At 43.2% G+C, this 26,646-nt stretch overlaps 1 protein-coding gene across 3 annotated transcripts in view; it reads left to right on the forward strand.

The window, feature by feature from the left end:
• Positions 1-26,646, forward strand: part of NTRK3 (neurotrophic receptor tyrosine kinase 3) — an 850,080-nt gene that overhangs the window by 278,732 nt on the left and 544,702 nt on the right. For all 3 annotated transcript variants that reach the window (XM_060755167.2, XM_067471458.1, XM_060755166.2), the window contains exon 4: positions 19,038-19,106. In XM_060755167.2, the coding sequence (XP_060611150.2) occupies positions 19,038-19,106 (69 nt within the window). The remainder of the gene's footprint in view (positions 1-19,037; positions 19,107-26,646) is intronic.

The following is a 26,646-nucleotide window of genomic DNA, read 5'->3' on the forward strand; positions in this document are numbered from 1 at the left end:
GCCCCTCCAGAAGATCTTAACAACCTTGATGGTTCATAGGGGAGAATCCGTTCGGACAGGTAAACTGGGCCGGAGTCGTTTAGGGATTTATAGGTCAGCACCAGCACTTTGAATTGTTAGGTTCTTGTGGGTTTTTTCGGGCTATAGAGCCATGTTCTAGAGGCATTTCTCCTGACGTTTCACCTGCATCTATGGCAAGCATCCTCAGAGGTAGTGAGGTCTGTTGGAAGTAGGAAAAATGGGTTTATATATCTGTGGAATGGCTGGGGTGGGGCAAGGAGCTCTTCTCTGCTGGAGCTAGGTGTGAATGTTTCAGCTGATCACCTTCATTAGCATTTGAAGGCCTGCCTAAGCCTGGGAAAATCTGTTGCTGGGAGGTGTTAATCTGTGCCTGGTTTTTTCCTCTCTGTTGTTTAGCTGTTATAATTTTAGAGTTTTTTAATAGTGGTAGCCAGATTTTGTTCATTTTCATGGTCTCTTCCTTTCTGTTGAGATTGTCCACATGCTTCTTGTGGATTTCAATGGCTTCTCTGTGTAGTCTGACATGATGGTTGTTGGAGTGGTCCAGCATTTCTGTGTTCTCAAATAATATGCTGTGTCCAGGCTGGTTCATCAGGTGCTCTGCTCTGGCTGACTTCTCTGGTTGAAGGAGTCTGCAGTGCCTTTCATGTTCCTTGATGCGTGTCTGGACAATGCTGCGTTTGGATTGAATTGTTCTCGGAAGCTGATTGGCAGCCAGTGGAGATGGCGCAACAGAGGAGTAGTATGCTCCCTGTACCCCACTCCTGTTAGTAATCTGGCTGCCGCTCGTTGTACTAGTTGTAGCTTCCGGGCAGTGTTCAGAGGCAACCCCACATAGAGAGCGTTGCAGTAGTCTATATGGGATGTAACCAGAGCATGGACCACCGTGGCCATGTCAGACTTCCCAAGTCATACCTTGAAGGAGCTGGGGGTGATGACAGCCGACAGCGAGCTCTGACGTGGGCTGGTCCATGAGGTCACAAAGAGTTGGAAACGACTGAACGAAGGAACAACAACAGGGGTTGAGAAATGAAATAAATAAAGGACAGTTTTCTAGGCCTGGGCGGTTTCGTTTCGTTAATTCGTAATTCGTTAATAATTCGTTAATTTTTCCAATTACAAAACGATAACGAACCATTCTGGAGCAATCATTAAAAAAAACGAATTTTTAAACACATTTTGTAAATGCTTCATATTTTGTTATTGTATTCGTTTCGTTATTGTTCTGAGGTCGTTTCGTTATAATTTCCGCATGTCTGGGCCAGTTTTATGGTTTAATTAGTGAAAAAAAATTATAATATCACACCAACAGTCAAGAACAGAGGGAGAGGGAAGCTTCAGAAGGTTTTGGAGGTTTTTTAGTGTATTTCGCGGTCGCGTCCGCCATTAACGAATCGATTCGTTATTGTTTCGGAAATCGATTCGTTAATTTTTTACCATTTAAGAAATTTCATAAATATCGAACTTTTTAAAAGGAAAATTTTGTAATTATTTTAAATATCGAAACAAAAAAAACCCCCAAATACAAATCGATTTTAGAAACAAATTTTTGCGTTGTTACCCAGACCTACTGTTTTCTGCACACACAAAAGAGTATTTTCTGTGCAAAGCAAACACATTTCAATTTTGCATAGAATAACTCCTAAATTGTTTCCCGTAGTGGGAAGAAAACTTTTCAGATTACCTGTTGTTTCCTTCAAGAATATTTGGAGTCTCAGTGTGACTGTGAGAGGTGCATTTTGATCAGGGATATTTATTTATTTATTTATTGCATTTTCCAGTGAGAAAAAGGCTGTTGAAGAGAGGGAGGTGCCCTTCCGTATTCATGAAGGGCTTTGTATGGATCGGAACAAGTGGATGTTTCCCATCTACTCTCAATTGAGCTGCCAGAAAATTGGGGAGGAAGCAGTTTTAAGGGTTCAGTGCGTGATTTGCTTCTGATTTATTCCAGACGTGCTCTCTTTCCTTTGGAGCTCCATTCAGCTAATCCCCCAGATCAGGATTTTTGTGGCTGGCAACATGTTATTAAAATATGTTAAGATCCTCTCTCATGAAGCCACAAACGTGTCAGGTTTGAAGCAAGACAACTTCAGGAAGGATATGCATTTATGAAAGGCTTACGAGGAGGAGGAATAGTAGTTGCTAATACTACCATTATACCTCTGATTAATAGTTGCCATCTGTATCCGTGATCCGCTCACCCCACCATCTCAATAGATATATTGACAAGCTGGAATGTGTCCAGAGGAGGGTGACTCAAATGATCAAGGGTCTGGAGAACAAGCCCTATGAGGAGCGGCTTAAGGATCTGGGCATGTTTAGCCTGAAGAAGAGAAGGCTGAGAGGAGATATGATAGCCATGTATGAATATGTGAGACGAAGTCACAGGGAGGAGGGAGCAGATCAAGGGTCTGGAGAACAAGCCCTATGAGGAGCGGCTTAAGGATCTGGGCATGTTTAGCCTGAAGAAGAGAAGGCTGAGAGGAGATATGATAGCCATGTATGAATATGTGAGAGGAAGTCACAGGGAGGAGGGGGCAGATCAAGGGTCTGGAGAACAAGCCCTATGAGGAGCGGCTTAAGGATCTGGGCATGTTTAGCCTGAAGAAGAGAAGGTTGAGAGGAGACATGATAGCCATGTATAAATATGTGAGAGGAAGACATTTTGGAGGAGAGAGCAAGCTTCCTTTCTGCTTCCCTGGAGACTAGGACACCATGGAACAATGGCTTCAACCTACAAGAAAGGAGATTCCATCTAAACATGAGGAAGAACTTCCTGACTGTGAGAGCCGTTCAGCTGTGGAACTCTCTGCCCCGGAGTGTGGTGGAGGCTCCTTCTTTAGAAGCTTTGAAACAGAGGCTGGATGGCCATCTGTCAGGGGTGCTTTGAATGCAATATTCCTGCTTCTTGGCAGAATGGGGTTGGACTGGATGACCCATGAGGTCTCTTCCAACTCTTTGATTCTAGGATTCTATGATTCTATGATATCTTGAGCAATGATTAATTGATTTTCCCCAAAGAAAAGGGAAATTATTGTTTCCATTTGATGTTTGATGTTTTGTCTTATGTCTGTTATAACAGGCTGTGCTTTTATTTAATTTTAGTTTTTTAAGTTATAATTTGTATTTATATGTTGGGTTGCATAAATATTGTTAGTATGGATGTATTGTTGTTGTATTAGGGCATTGAATGTTTGCCTTTTATATTTGGAATCCACCCTGAGTCCCTTTGGGAAGATAGAGTGGAATATAAATAATTTTTTTATTATTTGAAACACAGCAAGATGGGTCCACAGCAGACAAGATCTCTCTGCTGACTGTTGTATTGGATCACACGTCGGACACTTCCCAAGTGTCTAGGACTGTGTGATCTATCAGTGAATGATGTGTGCAGATCCCAGTAAGGTGGCCTTCTGCAGCTGGCAGATGGTAATTTTGTCAGTGCCGATTGTGTTTAAGTGCAGGCCAAGGTCAAGAGGCACTGCACCCAGTGTGCCAATCACCACTGGGACCGCCTTTCCTGGCTTGTGCCAGAGTCTTTGCAGTTCGATCTTTAAATCCTCATATCGTGTCAGCTTTTCCAGTTGTTTCTTTTCAATCCCGCTATCACCTAGGATTGCGATATCGAAAATCCATACTTTGTTTTTTAACACGATTGTGAGGTCAAGAGTATTGTGCTCCAAAATGTCAGTCTGAATTCAGAAGTCCAAGAGGAGTTTGATGTGTTCATTCTCTGTAACTTTTTCCGGGTTATGATCCCACCAGTTCTTTGTCGCAGGCAGATGGTCTTTGTGGCACAAGTTCCAATGAATCATCTGAGCAACGGTGTTGTGCCTCTGCTTGGAGTCTGTCTGCGCAATCTTCTTGCAGCAGCTCAGGATGTGATCTATTGTTTCATCTGCTTATTTATTTATTTATTATTGTTTATTTTATTTGCTTTATTTCTATACCGCGTTTCTCAACCTGAATTTGCAGAGTCTACACTTGGGATCTGTCATCAACTTTTCAATTCTGGCTTTCATAGAATCATAGAATCAAAGAGTTGGAAGAGACCTCATGGGCCATCCACCCCAACCCCATTCTGCCAAGAAGCAGGAATTGCATTCAAATCACCCCTGACAGATGGCCATCCAGCCCCTGTTTAAAAGCTTCCAAAGAAGGAGCCTCCACCACACTCTGGGGCAGAGAGTTCCACTGCTGAACGGCTCTTACAGTCAGGAAGTTCTTCCTCATGTTCAGATGGAATCTCCTCTCTTGTAGTTTGAAACCATTGTTCCGTGTCCTAGTCTCCAAGGAAACAGAAAACAAGCTTGCTCCCTCCTCCTCCCTGTGGCTTTCTCTCACATATTTATACATGAGAGGAAGCCACAGGGAGGAGGGAGCAAGCTTGTTTTCTGCTTCCTTGGGGACTAGGACGCGGAACAATGGCTTTGATGGCCTTGGTTTGAATGGCTTGTTCTTGGGCTGCCAGAATCAGGCCCTCCTTTGTCTCCTTTTTCAGAGTTCCATTTGTGAGCCACAGCCATGTTTTTTCTTTGTCAATTTGGATCTCAATTTTTCCCAGGAACTGTCCATGGAAAACCTTCTTTGCCTGTTTTCTCTTCTGCTCTGCATTGTGTTTTTACGGTATTCACTCTTTGTATTTTGCACTTTAAGCAGTTTACTACTACTACTACTACTACTACTACTTATTATTATTATTATTAGCATTTTTAAAAATGGGAATGGGAGGGAGCTAGGGATGCAGTGGGGCTCCTTTCCAGAAGGACCGTCCTCCTGCCATGGCCTTGGACGGATCACAATAATATAGCTTGCAGCTTAATTACAGAGGCTCTTGTTTGCGAGTGTCATTAATGAGGCATCTGGCTTAATTTAGCTGAATAAAAATGCCTCTTAATAGCAGAGCCCTTTTTGCTGGCCCTTAATTGAAGCGAAAGCAAACACGCCATTTCCCTTCATGCTAAATTCTGCTTGTTCTGGGTTTCAGCAAAGAATAAACTCTTCCATAAAACCACAGAAGCTTTAAATAAAGTGCAAACAAACAAACATTGACAGGAGCCGAAGCGGAGAGCTCGTTCTGCCATGCCACCTTGACCTGTGCCTCTTCTTTGTTTGGCTACACAAATACATTGGGGATTATCATATGTCCAAGGCTGTGTACAACCAATCTTTTCTTAAAGCAAGAAAAAAGGGCAAGAGATAGCTAGATAGAGTGAGCAGTATATTGCATGAGTCAGGCAAACTGGCATTGCATGATGGACCATCCCTATTGCACAATGCCATGCGCATCTCACAGCTTGTTTGCTTCCCATCCCCAGCTATATTAATGGGTAAAATCTATCAATATCTTACAGAAAAGGCCTACATATATTAGGCTCCAGACTCATAGTCATTTCCTTGGAGGAACCCCCATTGACTTCTGCAAAACAAGGTTATTGTAATACCTGTTCTCTAAGTATTATGTTTCTGCCAGCTTTAAAGACGCTGACTGTTGAGAGATTGAAGAATGACAGATGGAAATGTACCTTTACACGGTATATAGTTGATCTCTAGAATTTTTTATCTCAAGAAAGCTGTCAACCTGGATGGCTCCACATTCACGAAGTATAGGGCCATCAATATCCATCGGTCATTATGGGTGCATATTAGTTCCATTACCAGAGACTGTATGGTACTGGATATTATTTATCTGGGAATATAGGGGTGTGATTGCACTTGTGTCCTGCCTCTGAGCTTTCTATAGGCATCTTTGTGAGCCACCTGGTGAAAATTGGGTTGTTTTTTTTATCAAGTCTTCCTGTGCTCTTAAGAGACAAGGAATAAGGCAGATTACTACAGTCCATCACTGCCACTCACAATTCTGCTTCAATGTATTGTCGAAGGCTTTCATGGCCAGGATCACTGGGTTGTTGTAGGTTTTTCCGGGCTATATGGCCATGTTCAGGAGAAAAATTGCCTCCAGAACATGGCCTTATAGCCCGAAAAAACCTACAGCAACCCAATTCTGCTTCAGACAAATGCATGCAAAACACAATTAATGGAAATACTCTGAAGAGAATTAGTCTTGGCAAACTGAGTTGTACTCCTATATATATATATATATATATATATATACACATACACTAGCTGTACCCACCATGCGTTGCTGTGGCCAACCTTCCCTCTTTCTCTCCTTCTTTCCCTCCTTCCTTCACTCCCTCTTTCCTTTTCGTTTTTCCTTCTCTTCTTCCTTCCTTCTCTTATCTCTTTCCTTCCTTTCCCGTTTTTCTTTCTCTTCTGCTGTCTCTCTTTTCTTCCTTCTCTTTCCTTCTTTCCTTCCCTCTTTCTCTACATCTTCCCCCCTTCCTTCACTCCCTCTTTCCTTCCTTCTTTCCCTTTTTCTTTCCCCTTTTTTTCTTTCCCTCCCTCTTTCTTGTTCATAAGTGTATTTGTTCCATCTGTCCATTGTCCATTTTTTCTTATCCTTCCATCCCAATGCTGTTACAGCATGGGCAGCTTTAACCATCGCCATCAAAGTTTGTTGATCTTCTTACTTCAGCATTTGTAGGCCCAACGTACCAATTTCCAACAGTCCCGGCACAATATACAAATTTACCTCGAATAGCCCATTTATTTGTTCTAATACCCTCTTCTAGAATCTCTGCACTTCCTCACATTCCCACCACATATGTGTAAACCATCCCTTCCTCTTTTTACAATGCCAGCAGTATGAGCGGGACCCTTTTATCATATATGCTAGCTGAGTTGGGGTTCTATACCACTTTAAATAAAAAAATTTTTTACTAATTCTTGAAACGTTTCCATTTTAATGGTACTTACCCCCTTCATTATCTTTTCCACCCTTTCCTCTGAAAGTATGCTTTCCCTACTCCATTTTTGTATTGTCGTTCTAAGCATTGTTTCTTTTGCTTCCACTATCATTTTGTATATTAATCCTGCTCCCCCCATAGGCATTTCCTTAATCCCTCCTTCTTATCCAACATTTTTCGTTATCCAACATTCTGCCGGCATTATGTTGGATAAGTGAGACTTTTACAGAGTGAACAACAATGACATATAATACACAAACAAAGGCAAAGGATTCCCTTTCCATCTCTGGTGTCTGGAGGCGATGCTCAACTCTGGCCATGAGGAGGTGCTCTCGTTCCATTTTCCATGCCGAGGAGCCTGATGTCCGCAGACCCTCCTGGTCACCTTTGCTGGCATGGGTGCATGGGTGCCTTCTGCCTTCCCACCAAGGCATACTCACATTACATGTTTTTGAACTGCTAGGTTTGCAAAAGCTAGGGCTAACAGCAGGAGCTCATCCCAATCCACAGCTTTGAACTGCTAGCCTGCTGTTTATCTGCAGCTAGCAGTTTAACCTACTGTGCTACCGTGACCCCATCCTTTTCTCTTAGTACCAGAATCACACAAGTGTTGACAAATCAGTCCTCTATATTACATAACAAGTACTTCACAGAGATTAAATATCCAAGAACTCCTTGAATCAGAGTTATTTCCTTTGACACATTTGGGGTTGGAAGCATACTATTTCCAGGATTTTTGCTGGTCACACAAAGTAGGCAGGTACTTAGAAACTATTAGTCCCAAAGGCCCTTAATGCTCTGTGCTTTCAGTGAAGTTCTATCCATTTACATTCTCCTGCAGATAGTGAGACCTCTTGGGATTGTGTTGCTTGATTAGTAATGCATCTGAGCACGTCATATCTTTGTTTTATTTAGTAATCCCATGATTGTCACTTGTCTCCTCTCTTGCTTCCCAACTGTATGGGAAGAACTTTAAATAAATATGCCAAAGAAGCATTGAAATATGGACAAGTCTTGCATACTGGAGGAGTGAATGCCAGGTGATATTATATCCTGCATAGAGACGCCACCACATACATAAGAGGGTTGAATGAAAAATAATGCCTCCACCTTCGTTACTTGGATTTGGATGGGAATATTTTAATAAATCAAACCCAGAAATAACCCTTAGAATGTGCTCTTTAACTACCACTATTCACTTTTCCACATAATCACCAGACAATTGGAGACATTTCTGCCAACAATGAACAAGTTCAATGTATTGTCGAAGGCTTTCATGGCTGGAATCACTCAGTTCTTGTGGGTTTTTTCGGACTATATGGCCATGTTCTAGAGGCATTTCTCCTGACGTTTCGCCTGCATCTATGGCAAGCATCCTCAGAGGTAGTGAGGTCTGCTGGAGCTGGGAAAAAAGGGGTTTATATATCTGTGGAATGACCAGGGTGAGACAAAGGGCTTTTGTAAGTTGGGCTAGGTGTGAATCTTTCAACTGACCACCTTGATTAGCATACAATGGGCTGACTGTGCCTGGAGCAAACTCTTCTTGAAAGGTGATTAGATGTCCCTGCCTGTTTTTCTGAAGTTTTCTGAAGCCATCACGGAAAAAGTTGACACTCTGTTTCCGCAACCAGCGTCTCACAGTTCTCTCATCCTGGGTACCCATCATGCACAGATCTTCCGATAGCCAAGCAAAGCAATAATGTGACCCACACATTCTTGTGAAATGCCAGTTTCTCTCTGAGCGATACGATGATCATCCTGATTCAATCTGTCAACCTTTTTGCTTATGAAACTCAGTGGTTGCTGTCACAGGACGTCCAACTCTTTGTTTGTCACGCAAGTCAGATGTTCCCACCTCAACATCTTTAATAAACTTACTTGCCCAACAACGCACAGTACTCACATCAACACAATCACCAGAAATACCATAAAAATCTGTCCAGACAATTGGATAGATTTCTGCCAACGATGAACAAGATTTCTGAAGCCATCATGGAAGAAGTCGACACTCTGTTTCCGCAACCTGTTGTGCACAGATCTTCCGATAGCCAAGCAAAGCTTGTGAAATGCCAATTATGCTTGAAATTTCTCTCTGAGTGATACAACAATCGTCCTGTATCAATCTGTTGACCTTTTGCTTGTGAAACTCGGTGGTTGCTGTCACAGGACGTCCAACTCTTTGTTTGTCATGCAAGTCAGATGTTCCCACCTCAACATCTTTAATAAACTTACTTGCCCAACAACGCACAGTACTCACATCAACACAACATAAACAGCTTGCATTCTCTGATGAATCTCCTTCTGGTGTCAAGAATTCAATGACTGCACATTGCTTAAGTCAGTGGTTCTCAACCTGGGGTCCCCAGATGTTTCTGGCCCACAACTCCCAGAAATCCCAGCCAGTTTACCAGCTGTTAGGATTTCTGGGAGTTGAAGACCAAAAACATCTGGGGAGCCCAGGTTGAGAACCACTGCTTAAGTTGTATTGACTGACCGTCTTTTGCAGGGTTCCATACTTCACATTTTAACAACACAGCCATTCAATGCTAAGGCTTCCCACCAAAATGGAACTGTAGAGGAGAGTCTACTGAACAAGTCAGTACCTGCCGCATACCAGTACAGCCATCTGTTGAGGAGTTACGAAGGTGGAGGCATTACTTTTCATTCAACCCTTGTAATATACAGATGCATATCCACCAGTGCACAAAGACACATGCCTCTGAGATTTTGTATAATGTTGCCAATACAACTCCAATATCTCTTGGGAACCCAAATGGATAGAAACAATCCTCTAGTATGAGTGTGTGAAACGGGAGAAATCTGTTTTGTTTTTGTTTTGAATTCTGGGTGCCCTCTGTTCTGTTTCAGGGAAGATTCTGAGAGATTAGGAAGGGGTCAGTTTGGATTTGTAATTTGAAATGCTGAGTTCTTTTATAGAATCATAGAATCCTAGAATTCGAAGAGACTTTGTGGGCCATCCAGTCTGATCCCTTTCTACCAAGAAGCAGGAAAATCTCATTCAAAGCACACCCGACAGATGGCCATCCAGCCTCTGTTTCAAAGCCTCCAAGGCAGAGAGTTCCACTGCTGAGCAGCTCTCACAGTCAGGAACCTATTCCTCATGTTCAGGTGGAATCTCCTTTCCTGTAGTTGGAAGCCATCATTCCGTGTCCTAGTCTCCAGGGCAGCAGAAAACAAGCTTGCTCCCTCCTCCTTATGCCTTCCTCTCACATATTTATACATGACCCTCATCATGTCTCCTCTCAGCCTTCTCTTCTGCAAGCTAAACATGCCTGGCTCTTTAAGCCGCCCCTCATAGGGCTTGTTCTCCAGACCCTTGGTCATTTTAGTCACCCTCTCTGATCTCTTTCTTCTACCGCCACACTTAAATTGAATGGGATGGCCTTTTAATGACGTCCTTTTGGTAGTTTGCATAATCATTTATTGAATTTGAATGCGTTCAATGTTTTAACTTTATACATCATGTGGTTTCTTTCTCTTATGAAGCTGCATTGTTTTTAACTGCCTCGCATCCCATTATTGGGGGAAAGGCAGAATATAAATGATGATGATGATGATGATGATGACTACGACGATGATTTGCGGAGTAACATAACGTGGCATTCACATTACGAGGGATCTGAAATTAGCTGTCATATAAAATAAGTTCATCCTTCAAGATATAAAGCCCAAAATGGGCTCAGAGATATTTTATTTAAGGAGGGGAAGTCAAAATAGAGTTTAAATGTTCTGCTTCCTCCTCTTTAGTGGAAGAAAAGAATAGGATGAAAGTCATTGAGAGAAAGGAATAGAAGAAGCAACTCTGGAGTGAGATTTTTTTGTAAAGGAATACTCATCCTGCTGGAAGTGTCCTTTCACAAAGGTCATGTTTTGCTACATTAAGCAGAAATGTCAAGAGAAAAATTGGATTTCGAAGGAGGAAAGGGGGGAAAAAAACAAACACATACACGGAGACCCTGCACTCTCCACACAAATGAGGAATAAAAAATATAATATAGGCCAAAGCACATCAGGACACGTGAAATAGGTTCTTCTTACCAACTAAATGGAAGTCCATAGAGAGAAACTGATTTCTGCCGTATTCATTATCCATATTGAATACTACTAAGGTAACCATGGTGCAGTGGGTTAAACCACTGAGCTGCTGAACTTGCTGACCAAAAGGTCACCGGTTTGAATCTGGGGAGCGGGGTGAGCTCCTCCTGCTTGCCCAAGCTTCTGCCAACCTAGCAGTTTGAAAACATGCAAATATGAGTTGATCAATAGGTACCGCTCCAGCAGGAAGATAACAGACTCCATGCAGTCATGCCAGCCACATGACCTTCGAGGTGTCTATGGACAACGCTGGCTCTTCCGCTTAGAATTGGAGATGAGCACCAACCCCCAGAGTTGGGCACGACTGGACTTAATGTCAGGGGAAAACCTTTACCTTTACTAAAGTAACCACTTGCCAAAAAGTTTGCAAAGTGTTCTGTTCTCTCAGTTCTTGTGGGTTTTTTCGGGCTATATGGCCATGTTCTAGAGGCATTTCTCCTGACGTTTCGCCTGCATCTATGGCAAGCTTCCTCAGAGGTGAGGTCTGCTGGAGCTGGGAAAAAAGGGGTTTATATATCTGTGGAATGACCAGGGTGAGACAAAAGGCTTTTGTAAGTTGGGCTAGGTGTGACTCTTTCAACTGACCACCTTGATTAGCATACAATGGGCTGACTGTGCCTGGAGCAAACTCTTCTTGAAGGGTGATTAGATGTCCCTGCCTGTTTTTCTCTCTGCTGTTTTTGCTGTTGCAATTTTAGAATTTTTTAATACTGGTAGCCAGATTTTGTTCATTTTCATGGTTTCTTCCTTTCTGTTGAAATTGTCCACATGTTTGTGGATTTCAATGGCTTCTCTGTGTAGTCTGACATGGTGGCTGTGAGAGTGGTCCAGTGTTCTGTTCTCATCAAAGAGACCTAAGCAACCTCTCCCAAACAAAACAAAAAAGTCTATATCATCAGCACAGTAGTATTTGAATACTAGCCATCCCCTGCCAGGCGTTGCTGTGGCCCAGTCTGGTGACCTGGGAAATAAAGTCATGAGAAAGTGTTGGTTTCTAATGTATGTCATGTCTTTCTGCTTGTGGGTCAACAGTATTTCTTGCTGTTTCTTTGTCAGTGTTGATGTGGAGAGTGTCTGGTTTGCCTACTCTGGAATAGGCAACACAGAATTGTCCTTCTTTAGGGGTCCCTTTCAAATAAATGATACTATATCTGTGTGTGTGTGAATCACAGACTTAGGTTGACCCTGAGCGAGGGCTGGGTAAATGAACTTGGAGGGCCACATCCTTAGTTTGAGCATAACCTGCTCCTTTCATTGTCCAGTTCATTGTTCTCCCTGATTCTGAAGATGAAAGAAAATACATCCAAAGACTTCAAAACCCACTGGGTTTCCTTAAGTATATATTTGCAGCCTTGAGCCTGACATGGCTGCAACGGGCAGCTTTTTTGTGTGGAAGGTGAGCCCAGAATTAAAGGGAGATCTCAGCGTCCGTCTGATGAGAGACTCAGCTTCATCTGGAGCTGTCTCTGTGACCACCACCATGTCTCCTGCTTCTGAGCATCTCCTGCGACTAGCCAATCCGTTAATGAGCCAGCGTGCCCATCGGTCATGACTGAATCACTTGACCATTTGCAGCAAACAAGGTCACAGCAAGAAAGTCTTTTGCTGTGCAGCTGAGCTTGGCAAACAACAGGGACAGGTGTCCAGAGGAGGAAGGCACCTGTAGATGGTGATATTTGGAAAGGCTATCTATATGTGTGTGTATGTATGTATACACAGAGGTATAAATCTTTACCCATTTCATACTTGAGTGAAAATACAAATGATTTCAGTAATTTTCTCCCTGTTGGAAAAAGAAAATACATATGTGTTCACATACTGTAAGATCTTTAGAGACATTATACTGCTCAGAAGTGCAAATATTCCTTTTTTCCTGCAACAACCTCCTCCCATATGTACACACGTCTTTTGGACAGAAGTCATGTTATACCTTTATGAGAAAGGAGCTTCTTACTTACTTAGGCGATCCCTCGTTGGACGAGTAAGATGGTCTTCCTTGATGACTATTTTTGTGGGTTTGTAGGTGGCCGTGGAGCCCTATTCTTGACCCACATCTTCTCCCAGAGATGCGAGAAAGGAGCATATCCAATGCTTATAATAATATAATATAATATAATATATATTATATTTATAACATTACAAGCTGTCCCCTGCCATGCGTTGCTGTGGCCCAGTCTGATGATTTGGAAAATAAAGTGTTGGTTTCTAATATATGTAATTTCTTTATCCTTATGGGTAAACAGTATTTCTTGTTCTTTCTTTGTCAGTGTTGATGTGGAGAGTGTCTGGTTTGCCTACGCTGGAATATGCAATATATAATTGTCTTTCTTTGTGTGTCTTTCAAATCTCTTTCTGTGTGTGAATCATATATATCTATCTACTAGCTTGGGGACCCGGCGTTGCCCGGGTTATTAGAGAAAGTGGGTAATGGCGGTTCTGTATGCCAAGTTTGGTCTTTATTGGTCTTTGGATAATGGCAGCATTATTTTCAGGAAGTGAGTGAAGGTACTTGACGTCCCATCATCCATGGGCCATCGTCCTACAAACAGCAGCAGGATATAGAGTGGGTCATGGGGGCTCTGTGTGCCAAGTTTGGTCTTTATCAGTCATTAGATGAGGGTGTCAGTGGTGTCAGTAAGTGAGTGATGGTATTGCAAGTCCCATCATCCAAAGTCCATCCCCTTTCAAACTTTCAAGCAGGATGTAGAGTGGATCATGGGGGCTCTGTGTGCCAAGTGTGGTCTTGATTGGTCATTAGAAGAGGGTTGCAGCAATCTTTGGAAGGGAGTGGAGGTACTTGAAGTCCCATCATCCATGGTCTGTCCTCCTCCAAACTGCACCAGGATGTAGAGTGGGTCATTGGAGATCCATGTGGCAAGTTTAGTCTTGATTAGTCATTGGCGAGGGTCTCAGTGGTCTCAGAAAGTGAGCAAAGGTACTGCAAGTCCCATCATCCATCTCCAAAGTTTTCCAAATAACACCAGGAGGTAAAGTGAGTCATGAGAGGTCTATGTGCCAAGTTTGGTGTTGATCCGTCATTGGATGAGGTTTGCAGAGGTCTCAGAATGTGAGTGAAGGTACTGGAAGTTCCATCATCCATGGTCCACCCTTCTCCAAAACTGCAGCAGGATGTAGAGTGGGTCATGGGGGCTCTGTGTGCCAACTTTCGTCTTGATTGGTCATTAGATGAGTTTTGCAGCAGTCTTGGGTAGTGTAGGTACTTGAAGTCCCATCATCCATGGTCTGTCGTCCTCCAAACTGCTCCAGGATGTAGAGTGGGTCATTGAAGCTCCATGTGCCAAGTGTAGTCTTGATGAGTCATTGGTGTGGGTCTCAGTGGTCTCAGGAAGTGAGTGAAGTGACTGCAAGTCCCATCATCCATTGTCAAATTCTTCCAAACCGCACCAGGATGTAGAGTGAGTTATGCGGGCTCTCTGTGTAAATTGTGGTCCTGATCCATCATTGTTGGCAGTTATAATGGTCTTAGGAAGGGAGTGCAGGTATTGCAAGTCCCATCGTCCATGGTGCATCCTCCTTCATACTGCACCTGGATGTAGAATGCGTCATGGAACTCAGTGTGCCAAGTTTGGTATTTTTTGGTAATTGGATGAGGGTTGCAGTGGTCTGAAGAATGAGCAATGGTACTGCAAGTCCCATAATCCACGGTCCATCCCCAGCCAAACCACACCAGGACGTAAAGTGGGTCATGAGAGGTCTCTGTGCGAAGTTTGGTCCTGATCAGTCATTGGATAAGGTTAACAGCGGTCTCAGAATGTGAGTGGTAGTACTGCAAGTCCCATCATCCATGGTTCATAGTCCTCCAAACTGCAGTAGGATGTAGAGTGGGTGATGGGGGCTCTGCCAAGTCTGCTCTGTATGGGTAGTGTTGTGACCCAGCCCCCGGCCTTTCCTTTCCTCTCTTTCTCATCTCGGAATGTTGGATTTGAGGCTGGCCAATCAGAGACCATATGCAAATTTCCTTCTGTCATGCACCGTTTCTGCCATGAACCCTCTTCTCCACCAGGGGCTCCTATTGAAGCTGCCCAATCAGAGACCATATGCAAATAGCACCACAGCGGCAGCCAATCAGAACGCTGGCACATACACCGCCCTCCACAATTCCTATACAAACACTCTTCTTTATTATATATATAGATATAGATATAGATATCTATGGCTGGATGGCTCTTTGTCAGGAGGGCTTTGACTACGTTTTCTTGCCCTGGTGAAGAGAGTTGGACTGGATGGCCTTGAGTAATTTCTGTTGGTCAGGGGGGTTCTGTGTGGGAAGTTTGTCCCAATTCTGTCGTCCGTCGGGTTCAGAATGCTCTTTGATTGTAGGTGAACCATAAATCCCAGTAACTATAAATCCCAAAAGTCAAGGTCTATTTTCCCCAAACTCCATCTCTGTTCATATCTGGGCATATGGAATATTCATGCCAAGTTTGGTCCAGATCCATTATTGTTTAAGTCCACAGTGCTCTCTGGATGTAGGTGAAACTACAACTCCCAAACTCAAGGTCAATGCCCACCACACCCTTCTAGTGTTTTCTGTTGGTCAGGGGAGTCCTGTATGCTATGTTTGGTTCAATTTTATTGTTGGTGGAGTTCAGAATGCTCTTTGATCATAGGTGAGCTATAAATCCCAGCAACTACAACTCCCAAATGTCAAGGCCTATGTTTCCCAAACTCCACCAGTGTTCAGATTTGAGCATATTGAGTATTTGTGCCAAGTTTGGTCCAGATCCATCATTGTTTGAGTGCATAGTGCTCTCTATAGGTGAACTACAACTCCAAAACTCAAGGTCAATGCTCATCACAGCCTTCCAGTATTTTCTATTGGTCATGGGAGTTCTGTGTCCCAGGTTTGGTTCAATTTTATTGTTGGTGGAGTTCAGAATGCTCTTTGATCGTAGGTGAGCTATAAATCCCAGCAACTACAATTCCCAAATGTCAAGTCTGTTTTCCCCAAACTCCACCAGAGTTCACATTTGGGCATATTGATTTCCATTCCAAGTTTGGTCCCAACCCATCATTGTTTTGAGTCCTCTCAGGATGTGGGTGAACTACAACTCCAAAACTCAAGGTCAATGCTCCAGTATTTTCTGTTGGTCATGGGAGTTCTGTGTCCCAAGTTTGGTTGAATTTTATTGTTGGTGGAGTTCAGAATGCTCTTTGATCATAGGTGAGCTATAAATCCCAGCAACTACAACTTCCACACCCCCATCCCACCAGTATTCAAATTTGGGCATATTGGATATTTGTGCCAAATTTGGTCCAGTGAACGAAAATACATCCTGCATATCAGATATTTACATTATGCTTCATAACAGTAGCAAAATTACAGTTGTGAAGTAGCAACAAAAATACTGTAATGGTTGGGGGTCACCACAACAGGAGGAACTGTATTAAGGGGTCGCGGCATTAGGAAGGTTGAGAACCACTGGCTTAGAGAAATAGTAAAGGGGTGCTGGGTGCTGGGTGCTGTTTTGCAGGTTTTGCACTCTTTGTCTTTCCCGGCTGGGGTGTGTACGTGCGTGTGTGTGTGCTTCCCTGAGTTGTCTCCAGTTGCCATGGCAGCCGCCTCTTTTGGTGTGAATAACAGGAAGATGTGGAAGGCAAAATTTAGATCTTTACAAAAGGAGAAACACCTCTCGGTGTTCAAATCCCCTACTATACAGTTATCGGGTTGGCCTTGCAGCCATTCAGAGATAGATAGCCAGCTCCACTGGCTTCTGACAAGTTTCTGGATCCTATTCAAACTGCAGGTTATCACCAATAAAGCCCGATACGGTCCAACATACCTTTGAGACCGCATCTCCTTCTATGAGCACTGGGATTGTGGCGCAGCTGGCTGAGTGGCAGTTGCATTAAGATCACTCTGACCAAAAGGTCATGAGTTCGAAGCCAGCCCGGGTTGGAGTGGGTTTCCAACCAATTGTGTGTAGCCTGTTGTCGACCTTTGCAACCCAAAAGACAGTTGTAGGAAAATAAGGTACCACCTTAAAGTGTGGGGAGGCTAAATTAACTGATTTATGAGGCCATAAAGAAGACTCCAGCAAAGCATTCCAGCGGGGAAGCATGCGGGGAATGCGGAAGTGCTTCCTCAGCGTCGCAGATGGACGATGAAAGCAACAGCTCCCCTGGTGGCCAGAAAAAATTAAATAGTAGGCCTGGGCGGTTTCGTTTCGTTAATTCATAATTCGTTAATAATTCGTTAATTTTTCCAATTACAAAACGATAACAAACCATTCTGGAGCAATTATTAAAAAAACGAATTTTTAAATACGTTTTGTAAATGCTTCGTATTTCGTTATTGTATTCGTTTCGTTATTGTTCTGAGGTCGTTTCGTTATTATTTCCGCATGTCTGGGCCAGTTTTATGGTTTAATTAGTGAAAAAAAATTATAATATCACACCAACAGTCAACAACAGAGGGAGAGGGAAGCTTCAGAAGGTTTTGGAGGTTTTTTAGCGTATTTCGCGGTCGCGTCCGCCATTAACGAATCGATTCGTTATTGTTTCGGAAATCGATTCGTTAATTTTTTACCATTTACGAAATTTCGTAAATATTGAACTTTTTAAAAGGAAAATTTTGTAATTATTTTAAATATCGAAACAAAAAAAAAACCCCAAATACAAATCGATTTTAGAAACAAATTTTTCCGTTGTTACCCAGGCCTAGTTTTTAAATTTTGTATGCTGTTGGATTGACTTTTGCTCTTGTTGTAAACCGCGTTGAGTCGCCTACAAGGCTGAGAAATTGCGGTATACAAGCATAGTAAATAAATAAATAAATAAATAAAACTTCCCAAATAAAATGCAAGAAATCAGGAAACATGGACCCAAGGCATGGATATAAAAGCATAGCATCCATTTTATGTTGTTGTATTGATATTATGGCATTGAATTGTTGCCCGTGTAAGCTGCCCTGAGTCCCGTCCCCTCCCCCCCCCCCCCCGGGGGGGTGGGGTGGGGTGAGAAGGGCGGGGCATATATATATATATTTATCATGTCATCAGCAACTATACCATTGTGTTACAATTCTAACAGAACAGAACAAACACACAGAGATTTTGCAAACTTGGTAGTTGGTTAAATGTCCTTTGACCAGTATCTGGCCCCTTGGAGAGCCTCTGGTGTTGCCGCAAGAAGGTCCTCCATGGTGCATGTGGCAGGGCTCAGCTTGCATTGCAGCAGGTGGTCAGTGGTTTGTTCTTCTTCGCACTCACATGTCAAGGATTCCACTTTGTCGCCCCATTTCTTGAGGTTGGCTCTGCATCTCGTGGTGCCAGAGCGCAGTCTGTTCAGCGCCTTCCAAGTTGCCCAGTCCTCTGTGTGCCCAGGGGGGAGTCTCTCATCTGATATCAGCCATTGGTTGAGGTGCTGGGTTTGAGCCTGCCATTTTTGGACTCTCGCTTGCTGAGGTGTTCCAGCGAGCGTTTCTGTAGATCTTCGAAAACTATTCCTTGATTTAAGTCATTGACGTGCTGGCTGATACCCAAACAAGGGATGAGCTGGAGATGTCTCTGCCTTGGTCCTTTCACTATTGGCTGCTACTTCCCGGCCGCTGTCACAAGTGAGGCTGGTGGGGACGAGGAGCAGGGCCTTCTCAGTGGTGGCCCCCCATCTGTGGAATTCACTCCCGGGGGAAATCAGGGCTTCAACTTCCCTCCTTGCCTTCGGGAGGAAGGTGAAGACCTGGCTCTGGGACCAGGCCTTTGGGCACCTTGACAATTAGACATGGAACCAGAATGATAGGACCAACAATGTGTGGAAAGTAGTGTGCTGGGTTTGAGCCTGCCACTTTTGGACACTCGCTTGCTGGGGTGTTCCAGCGAGTGTCTCTGTAGGCAAACGATCTAAATAAATAAATAGATAAATAAATAAATAAATGCAATATTCCTGCTTCTTGGCAGAATGGGGTTGGACTGGATGGCCCATGAGGTCTCTTCCAACTCTTTGATTCTATGATTCTATGATTTATTTATTTTAGGACTGGAGTATCAGGATTTCCCTGGAAATGGTGACAATATTATATTAGAATCACTACAGAGACTGACAGATATATTCTTCTTTTTCCCCGCACAGAAACCTGTCTGGCAACCGCTTGACTACTCTCTCATGGCTACTCTTCAAGACACTGAGACTTATTGAACTGTAAGTTTTAACCTGGGATATGCTACTTGCAAGTGGGATGGGGAAAATCACAAGAAGAGGCCCTTGAAGATCCCTTTTAAGACTCAACTGCATGCTGTAATAGAAATGTAGCTGCCATAGCAAATGGCAGCCCTGTGTCAACCTGTCATCACTTTTAGAAGGGAAAAAACTAAGAGTAAAAACTCACCCTGTGTACTGATGTTATCGTATTCACTCCAGCACTGGCAGCAAAAAATTTCAAGAGCAGATACGAAATGCAGGCTCTGCAGTGTGTTTTTATTAGTTTTTGGGAAGGTAAAAAAGCTTGACGTGTTTCTGTTGCAGCCCCATATTTAGCTTTGAACGTCCTTCCACCACTAATAGGCTTCCCTTTGCATTTTGACATGTCAGAGGAGGGAAAGGCTTTGTTCAATTATTCATTTCGGAAAGGGAGAACAAATATTTTAATTACTTTCTCACTGCTCTAGAATGTTTTTGAAAAGTATGCAGTTTTGGAAGATGACATGCATGGGGGGAAAGTCTCTGGCAGTGTGTGTGTATTTGGAATCCTTTGGCTACCTATGTGACATTGAGAGAGTGGGATGAGGAAAGGTGGCTGTAGTCTTCAAGTCTGCACTACCATTTACCCTCACCTGCCTGCCACATAAAATATTGTGAGCATAGGTGGAAGGCGGCACTGGATTTGGACCAATTGATTTTCATCCCTGTGTGCCATACATGGTATTGGGAAGGTGGGGGGAAACCTTGTATCTAAATCAGGAATGGGCAAAGCAGGCCCGTAGCCAGGATTTCAATTCAGGGGGGGGGGGGGGGGCTGAGTTTGATTTGGGGGGGGGGGGGCTGAGTCTGAGTGAAAGAGGTTCTACCCTAGCAAACCTTTTGTTTAAATAATGCACCAGTAAGGTCTTTTCGCAAACCACCATCAGAATTTCGGGGGGGGGGGGTGAAGCCCCTCAAGCCCCCCCCCCCCGGCTACATGCCTGGGGCAAACCCAGGCCCGAGGGCCAGATGGGATGTAACTTTTCTGTTGTATTGTATTTTATTTTGCTGCATTGTATGTTTCGGGATTGGCCTCATGTTAGCCGCCCCGAGTCCCCTTCAGGGAGATGGTGGCGGGGCATAAATAAAGATTATTATTATTATTATTATTATTATTATTATTATTATTAGAAACACAAGACACTCTGCTGGCTGTTGTATTGGATGTAACTTTTCTGTTGTATTGTATTTTATTTTGCTGCATTGTATGTTTCGGGATTGGCCTCATGTTAGCCGCCCCGAGTCCCCTTCAGGGGGATGGTGGCAGGGTATAACTAAAGATTATTATTATTATTATTATTATTATTATTATTATTATTATTATTATTATTGAAACACAACAAGATGGGTCCACAGCAGATACTCTGCTGGCTGTTGTATTGGATCACATGTCGGACACTTCCCAAGTGTCTAAGACTGTGTCATGTATCAGTGAATAATGCGTGCAGATCCCAGAAAGGTGGCCTTTTGCAGCTGGTATCGTGCCAAGTTTGGTCCAGATTCATCATTGTTTTTGCCCAAAGTGCTCTCTGAATGTAGGTGAACTACAATTCCCAAACTCAAGGTCAATGCTCACCAAACCCTTCTAGTGTTTTCTGTTGGTCATGGGAGTCCTGTGTGCCACATTTGGTTCAATTCCATCATTGGTGGAGTTCAGAATGCTCTTTGATTGAAGGTGTACTATAAATCCCAGCAACTACAACTCCCAAATGACAAAATCAATTTTTGTGAGTCATGGTCGCTCCTTGGGTTAGTAGATGTCTTGTGGCCAAATTTGGCGGCAATTTGTTCATTGGTTTTTGAGTTATGTTAATCCCACAAACAAACATTACATTTTTATTTATATAGAAGATAGATGTTCAGTCCTTAGAACAATTGGATTGTTGTAGGTTTTTTGGGCTATATGGCCATGTTCTAGAGGCATTCTCTCCTGATGCTTCACCTGCATCTATGGCAAGCATCCTCAGAGGTTGTGAGGTCTGTTGGGAGTAGGAAAATTGGGTTTATATATCTGTGGAATGTCCAGGGTGGGACAAAGAACTCTTGTCTGTTGGAGTGTTTGTCCCACCCTGGACATTCCACAGATATATACACCCCATTTTCCTAGTTCCAACAGACCTCACAACCTCTGAGGATGCTTGGCATAGATGTAGGTGAAATTTCAGGAGAGAATGCCTCTAGAACAGTGGTTCTCAACCTTCCTAATGCCGCGACCCCTCAATACCATTTGTCATGTTGTGGTGACCCCCAAAGATAAAATTATTTTTGTTGCTACTTCATAACTGTCATTTTGCTACTGTTATGAATCGTAATGTAAATATCTGATATGCAGGATGTATTCTCATTCACTGGACCAATTTTTGCCAAAATACCCGATATGCCCAAATTTGGATATTGGTAAGGTTTTTTTTTGGGGGGGGGGGGTTGATTTGGTCATTTGGGAGTTGTAGTTGCTGGGATTTATAATCCACCTACAATCAAAGAGCATTCTGAACTCCACCAGTGTTGGAATTGAACCAAACTTGGCACACACAACTCCCATAACCAACACAAAATACTGGAAGGGTTTGGTGGGCATTGACCCTGAGTTTTGGAGTTGCAGTTCATCTACAGAAACTCAAGCTAGGATGGATCTGGACCAAATTTGAGTATTTGTGCCAACTGGTACAAATGGTAGAGTTTGAGGGAAAGAGACCTTGATATTTGGGAGTTGTAGTTGCTGGGATTTATAGTTCACCTATGATGAAAGCGCATTCTGAACCGCATCAATGATAGAATTGGACCAAACTTCCCACACAGAAATACTGTGTTTTTCTGATGGTCTTTGGTGACCCCTCTAACACCTCCTCTTAACCCCCCCCCCCCCCGGGGGTCCCGACCCCAGGTTGAGAAACATGCTCTAGAACATGGCCATATAGCCCAAAAAAACCTACAACAACTCAGTGATTCCAGCCATGAAAGCCTTCGACAATACTTAGAACAATTGTTGACAACCCTCATCCCTGAAAGCCCAATTAATAGTTCCTGCAGGTTTCTCCTATTGGGTGTCACAAAGAAATCTTACCCTGTATCAGTTGAATGCACAAAGGAATGCATGAGTGACTACATTTCTGGCTGCGGACACTTCATTGTAATGTATGAATGGCTTTGTGATGTGAGCGGGCATTGTTCACACCTTTCCAAGCTTACCTTAGGAGCGAGGAAGGCTAGAAATGTATTCATTTTTTTGTCTGTGTAGTGAATGCGGAATCCAATCTGTCAAAATCTCCTAATTGACCTTTGGCTATCACAGTAGTGTACAAAAATCTTGGGAGGAGGGGGAAAACCCACATAAATAGCACTAAATTCTATGCGCATATACAACTCGTATTGACAGGTATTCTACTCAGATTGCCGGTTCACTGAACTCCCCTGGTTTCTGGTTTATTATTTATTTAGAGTAGAGACAGGTACCTGCTGAGGGTCTCTTTAGATGGCCATCCTGCATTGAGCAGGGGGTTGGACTTGATGGCACTTATGGCTCCCTTCCAGCTCTATGATTCCATGATTCTATTTATACCCTGCCCTTCACTTGCAACATGGAGGGGGAAATTGTGGCACATTTCTCTTGTCTCCCACAAATTGAGCTTCTCTGTGAATTCATTTCTGTCCTCGTGGAATTGCAAGCATTTGAGTGAAGAGTTCTAATATTAGGCAATAGGCCTGGGTAACAACGGAAAAATTTGTTTCTAAAATCGATTTGTATTTGGGGTTTTTTTTTTGTTTCGATATTTAAAATAATTACAAAATTTTCCTTTTAAAAAGTTCGATATTTACGAAATTTCGTAAATGGTAAAAAATTAACGAATCGATTTCCGAAACAATAATGAATCGATTCGTTAATGGCGGACGCGACCGCGCAATACGCTAAAAAACCTCCAAAACCTTCTGAAGCTTCCCTCTCCCTCTGTTGTTGACTGTTGGTGTGATATTATAATTTTTTTCCACTAATTAAACCATAAAACTGGCCCAGACATGCGGAAATAATAACGAAACGACCTCAAAACAATAACGAAACGAATACAATATCGAAATACGAAGCATTTACAAAACGTTTTTGAAAATTTGTTTTTTTTAATAATTGCTCCAGAATGGTTCGTTATCGTTTTGTAATTGAAAAAATTAACGAATTATTAACAAATTACGAATTAACGAAACGAAACCGCCCAGCCCTATTAGGCAATATGGATAGTCTGAATCTCAGTTCCCTCCTCGCTCTTCTCTCATATGAGTTGATCACGTTTGCAGATGACACCAAATTGGGAGGAGAGCCAAGACTCCAGAGGACAGGAGCAGGACTCAAAATGATCTTGACAGATTAGAGAGAGGATGGGACAAAACTAACAAAATGAATGTATTGTCGAAGGCTTTCATGGCCGGGATCACTGGGTTGTTGTGGGTTTTTCCGGGCTATATGGCCATGTTCTGGAGGCAATTTTTCTCCTGACGTTTCGCCTGCATCTATGGCAAGCATCCTCAGAGGTGAGTATGCATGCCCAGTGTGGAACACATCTCATCACACTAAAACAGTGGATGTGGCTCTTAATGAGACATGCCGCATTATCACGGGGTGTCTGCGCCCCACACCACTGGAGAAATTACACTGCTTCGCCGGTATTGCACCACTTGACATCCGCCGGGAAGTAGCAGCCAATAGTGAAAGGACCAAGGCAGAGACATCTCCAGCTCATCCCCTGTTTGGGTATCAGCCACCACGTCAACGACTTAAATCAAGACATAGTTTTCTTAGATCTACAGAGACACTCGCTGGAACACCCCAGCAAGCGAGAGTCCAAAAGTGGCAGGCCCAAACCCAGCACCTCAATTCATGGGTGGTACCAGATGAGAGACTCCCCCCTGGGCACTCAGAAGACTGGGCGACTTGGAAGGCGCTGAACAGATTGCGCTCTGGCACCATGAGATGCAGAGCCAACCTCAATAAATGGGGCTACAGGGTGGAATCCTCGGCATGCGAGTGCGGAGAAGAACAAACCACTGACCACCTGCTGCAATGCACCCTGAGCCCTGCCACATGCACGATGGAGGACCTTCTTCCGGCAACACCAGAGGCACTCCAAGTGGCCAGAGACTGGTCAAAGGACATTTAACCAAATACCAAATTTACAAAATCTGTGTGGTTTTTCTTTCTTTCTTTCTTTTTCTTTTTCTTTTTAATCTCTGTGTTTGTTTTGCTCTGTTAGAATTGTAATACAATGGTTGCTGATGACACGATAAATAAATAAATCCTCAGAGGGAGTGAGGTCTCTTGGAAGTAGGAAAAATGCAAAAGGAATCTGCGAACCCCACCTTCTCCAAGAGGAACTGAACCACCTCAACTGGGCTCTCCAGGCCAAGGGAGACTCCACCTCAGACCTCAGAAGAGCTGCAAGACCACCGAGAAGAAGCCACGAGAGTCAAGATGAAGATCCACCCAGAGGAAAAGCGTTCTTGCCATACATCAAGAGAACCACTGACCGCAGAGGGAAGCTGATGAGGAAACACAACATACAAACTATCTACAGACCCACCAAGAAAATCCAACCAATGCTCCGTTCAGCAAAGGACAAGAGGGATCCTCTCACCTCTGCAGGAGTCTACCATTGTGTACCATGCAGCTGTGGACAAGAAGTCTCCATAGGGACCACCAAATGCAGCATTGCCCAGACACGCATCAAGGAACATGAAAGGCACTGCAGACCACTTCAACCAGAGAAACCAGCCATAGCAGAGCACCTGATGAACCAACCTGGAAACAGCATATTATTTGAGAACACAGAAGTGCTGGACCACTCTCACAACCACCATGTCAGGCTACACAGAGAAGCCATGGAAATCCACAAGCATGTGGACAATTTCAACAGAAAGGAGGAAACCATGAAAATGAACAAAATCTGGCTACCAGTATTAAAAAACTCAAAAATTACAACAGCAAAACAGCAGAGGGGAAACAATCAGGCACATCAATTCACTCTCAAGAAGAGATTCCCCCCAGGCGCTTCCAGGCCATTGAATGCAAATCAAGGTGATCAGCTGAAACATTACCCTGGTCATTCCACAGATATATAAACCCATTTTTCCTACTTCCAACAGACCTCACTCCCTCTGAGGATGCTTGCCATAGATGCAGGCGAAACGTCAGGAGAAAAATTGCCTCCAGAACATGGCCAGATAGCCCGGAAAAACCTACAACAACCTAACAAAATGAAGTTCATCAGTGACAAATCATAAAATCATAGAATCAAACAGTTAGAAGAGACCAATCCCATTCTGCCAAGAAGCAGGAATATTGCATTCAAATCAGCCCCGACAGATGGCCATCCAGCCTCTGTTTAAAAGCTTCCAAAGAAGGAGCCTCCACCACTCTGTGGGGCAGAGAGTTCCACTGCTGAACGGCTCTCACAGTCAGGAAGTTCATAATATTCAGATGGAATCTCCTTTCTTGTAGTTTAAAGCCATAGTTTCGCATCCTAAAGGTCGCCAGTTCGAATCTGAGGAGTGGGGTGAGCTCCTGCTGTTATCCCCAGCTTTTGCCAACTTAGCCGTTCGATGAGAAGGTAATGGCACTCCATGCAGTCACGTCGGCCACGTGACCTTGGAGGTGTCTACGGACAATGCCGGCTCTTTGGCTTAGAAATGTAGATGAGAACCAATCCCTAGAATCGGACACAACTAGACTTAATGTCAGGGGAAAAGCTTTACCTTTACTAATACTTGGGGCTTATAATCTAAGACTGTTGATTTACTGGAATCTTAGAATATTGATCATTCAAATGGTAAGAGAGCGTGGGCTGTGCCCATTCTTGGCTTTGACTCTGATAGATTTGTTGATTTGACAGCAAAAGCGCTCTTGTTTCACTGCCTAGGAGGTGGACCAGCATCTCCCACGTGGTCTAGCAGGTCTGCAACTTCCTGAATTATAGATAAAGCATTCACTGCCGAATGTGAAGAATAAGTGGACATGAAATCAATGGAGTGCTGCCCTGGTGACCTGTTTTGTTGAGTTTTCGAAATAGTTTTGCGTTGGAAATAAAAGCATGTATGTTAGGTAGGATTCCTCCCAAAGGATCATGGGACCATTCCTTCCATCCTTGCCTGTGATCAATAGAGCTGAAATGTGACTGGTGGAATGGAAAAATAAAGGCTAGTCCCACAAATGGGAATACGAGGGTTGAATGAAAAGTCATGCCTCCACCTTCGTTACTTGGGTTTGGATGGGAATATTTTAATAAATCAAATGCAGAAATAACCCTTAGAATATGCTCTTTAACTACCACTGTTCACTTTTCCACATAATCACCAGACAATTGGAGACATTTCTGCCAACGATGAACAAGTTTTCTTTTTTTTTTTTTACTTTTTTTTTTTTAAATAAAAAAAAAAACGAGAAAAGGGAAAGAAGAAAAAAGAGAAAAAAGAGAAAAAAAAAGAGAAAAAAAAAGAAAAAAAGAAAAGAAAGTATCAG

The sequence above is a fragment of the Anolis sagrei genome, chromosome 9 (genome assembly GCF_037176765.1).
Source record: "Anolis sagrei isolate rAnoSag1 chromosome 9, rAnoSag1.mat, whole genome shotgun sequence".
Classification (NCBI taxonomy): Eukaryota; Metazoa; Chordata; class Lepidosauria; order Squamata; family Dactyloidae; genus Anolis; species Anolis sagrei.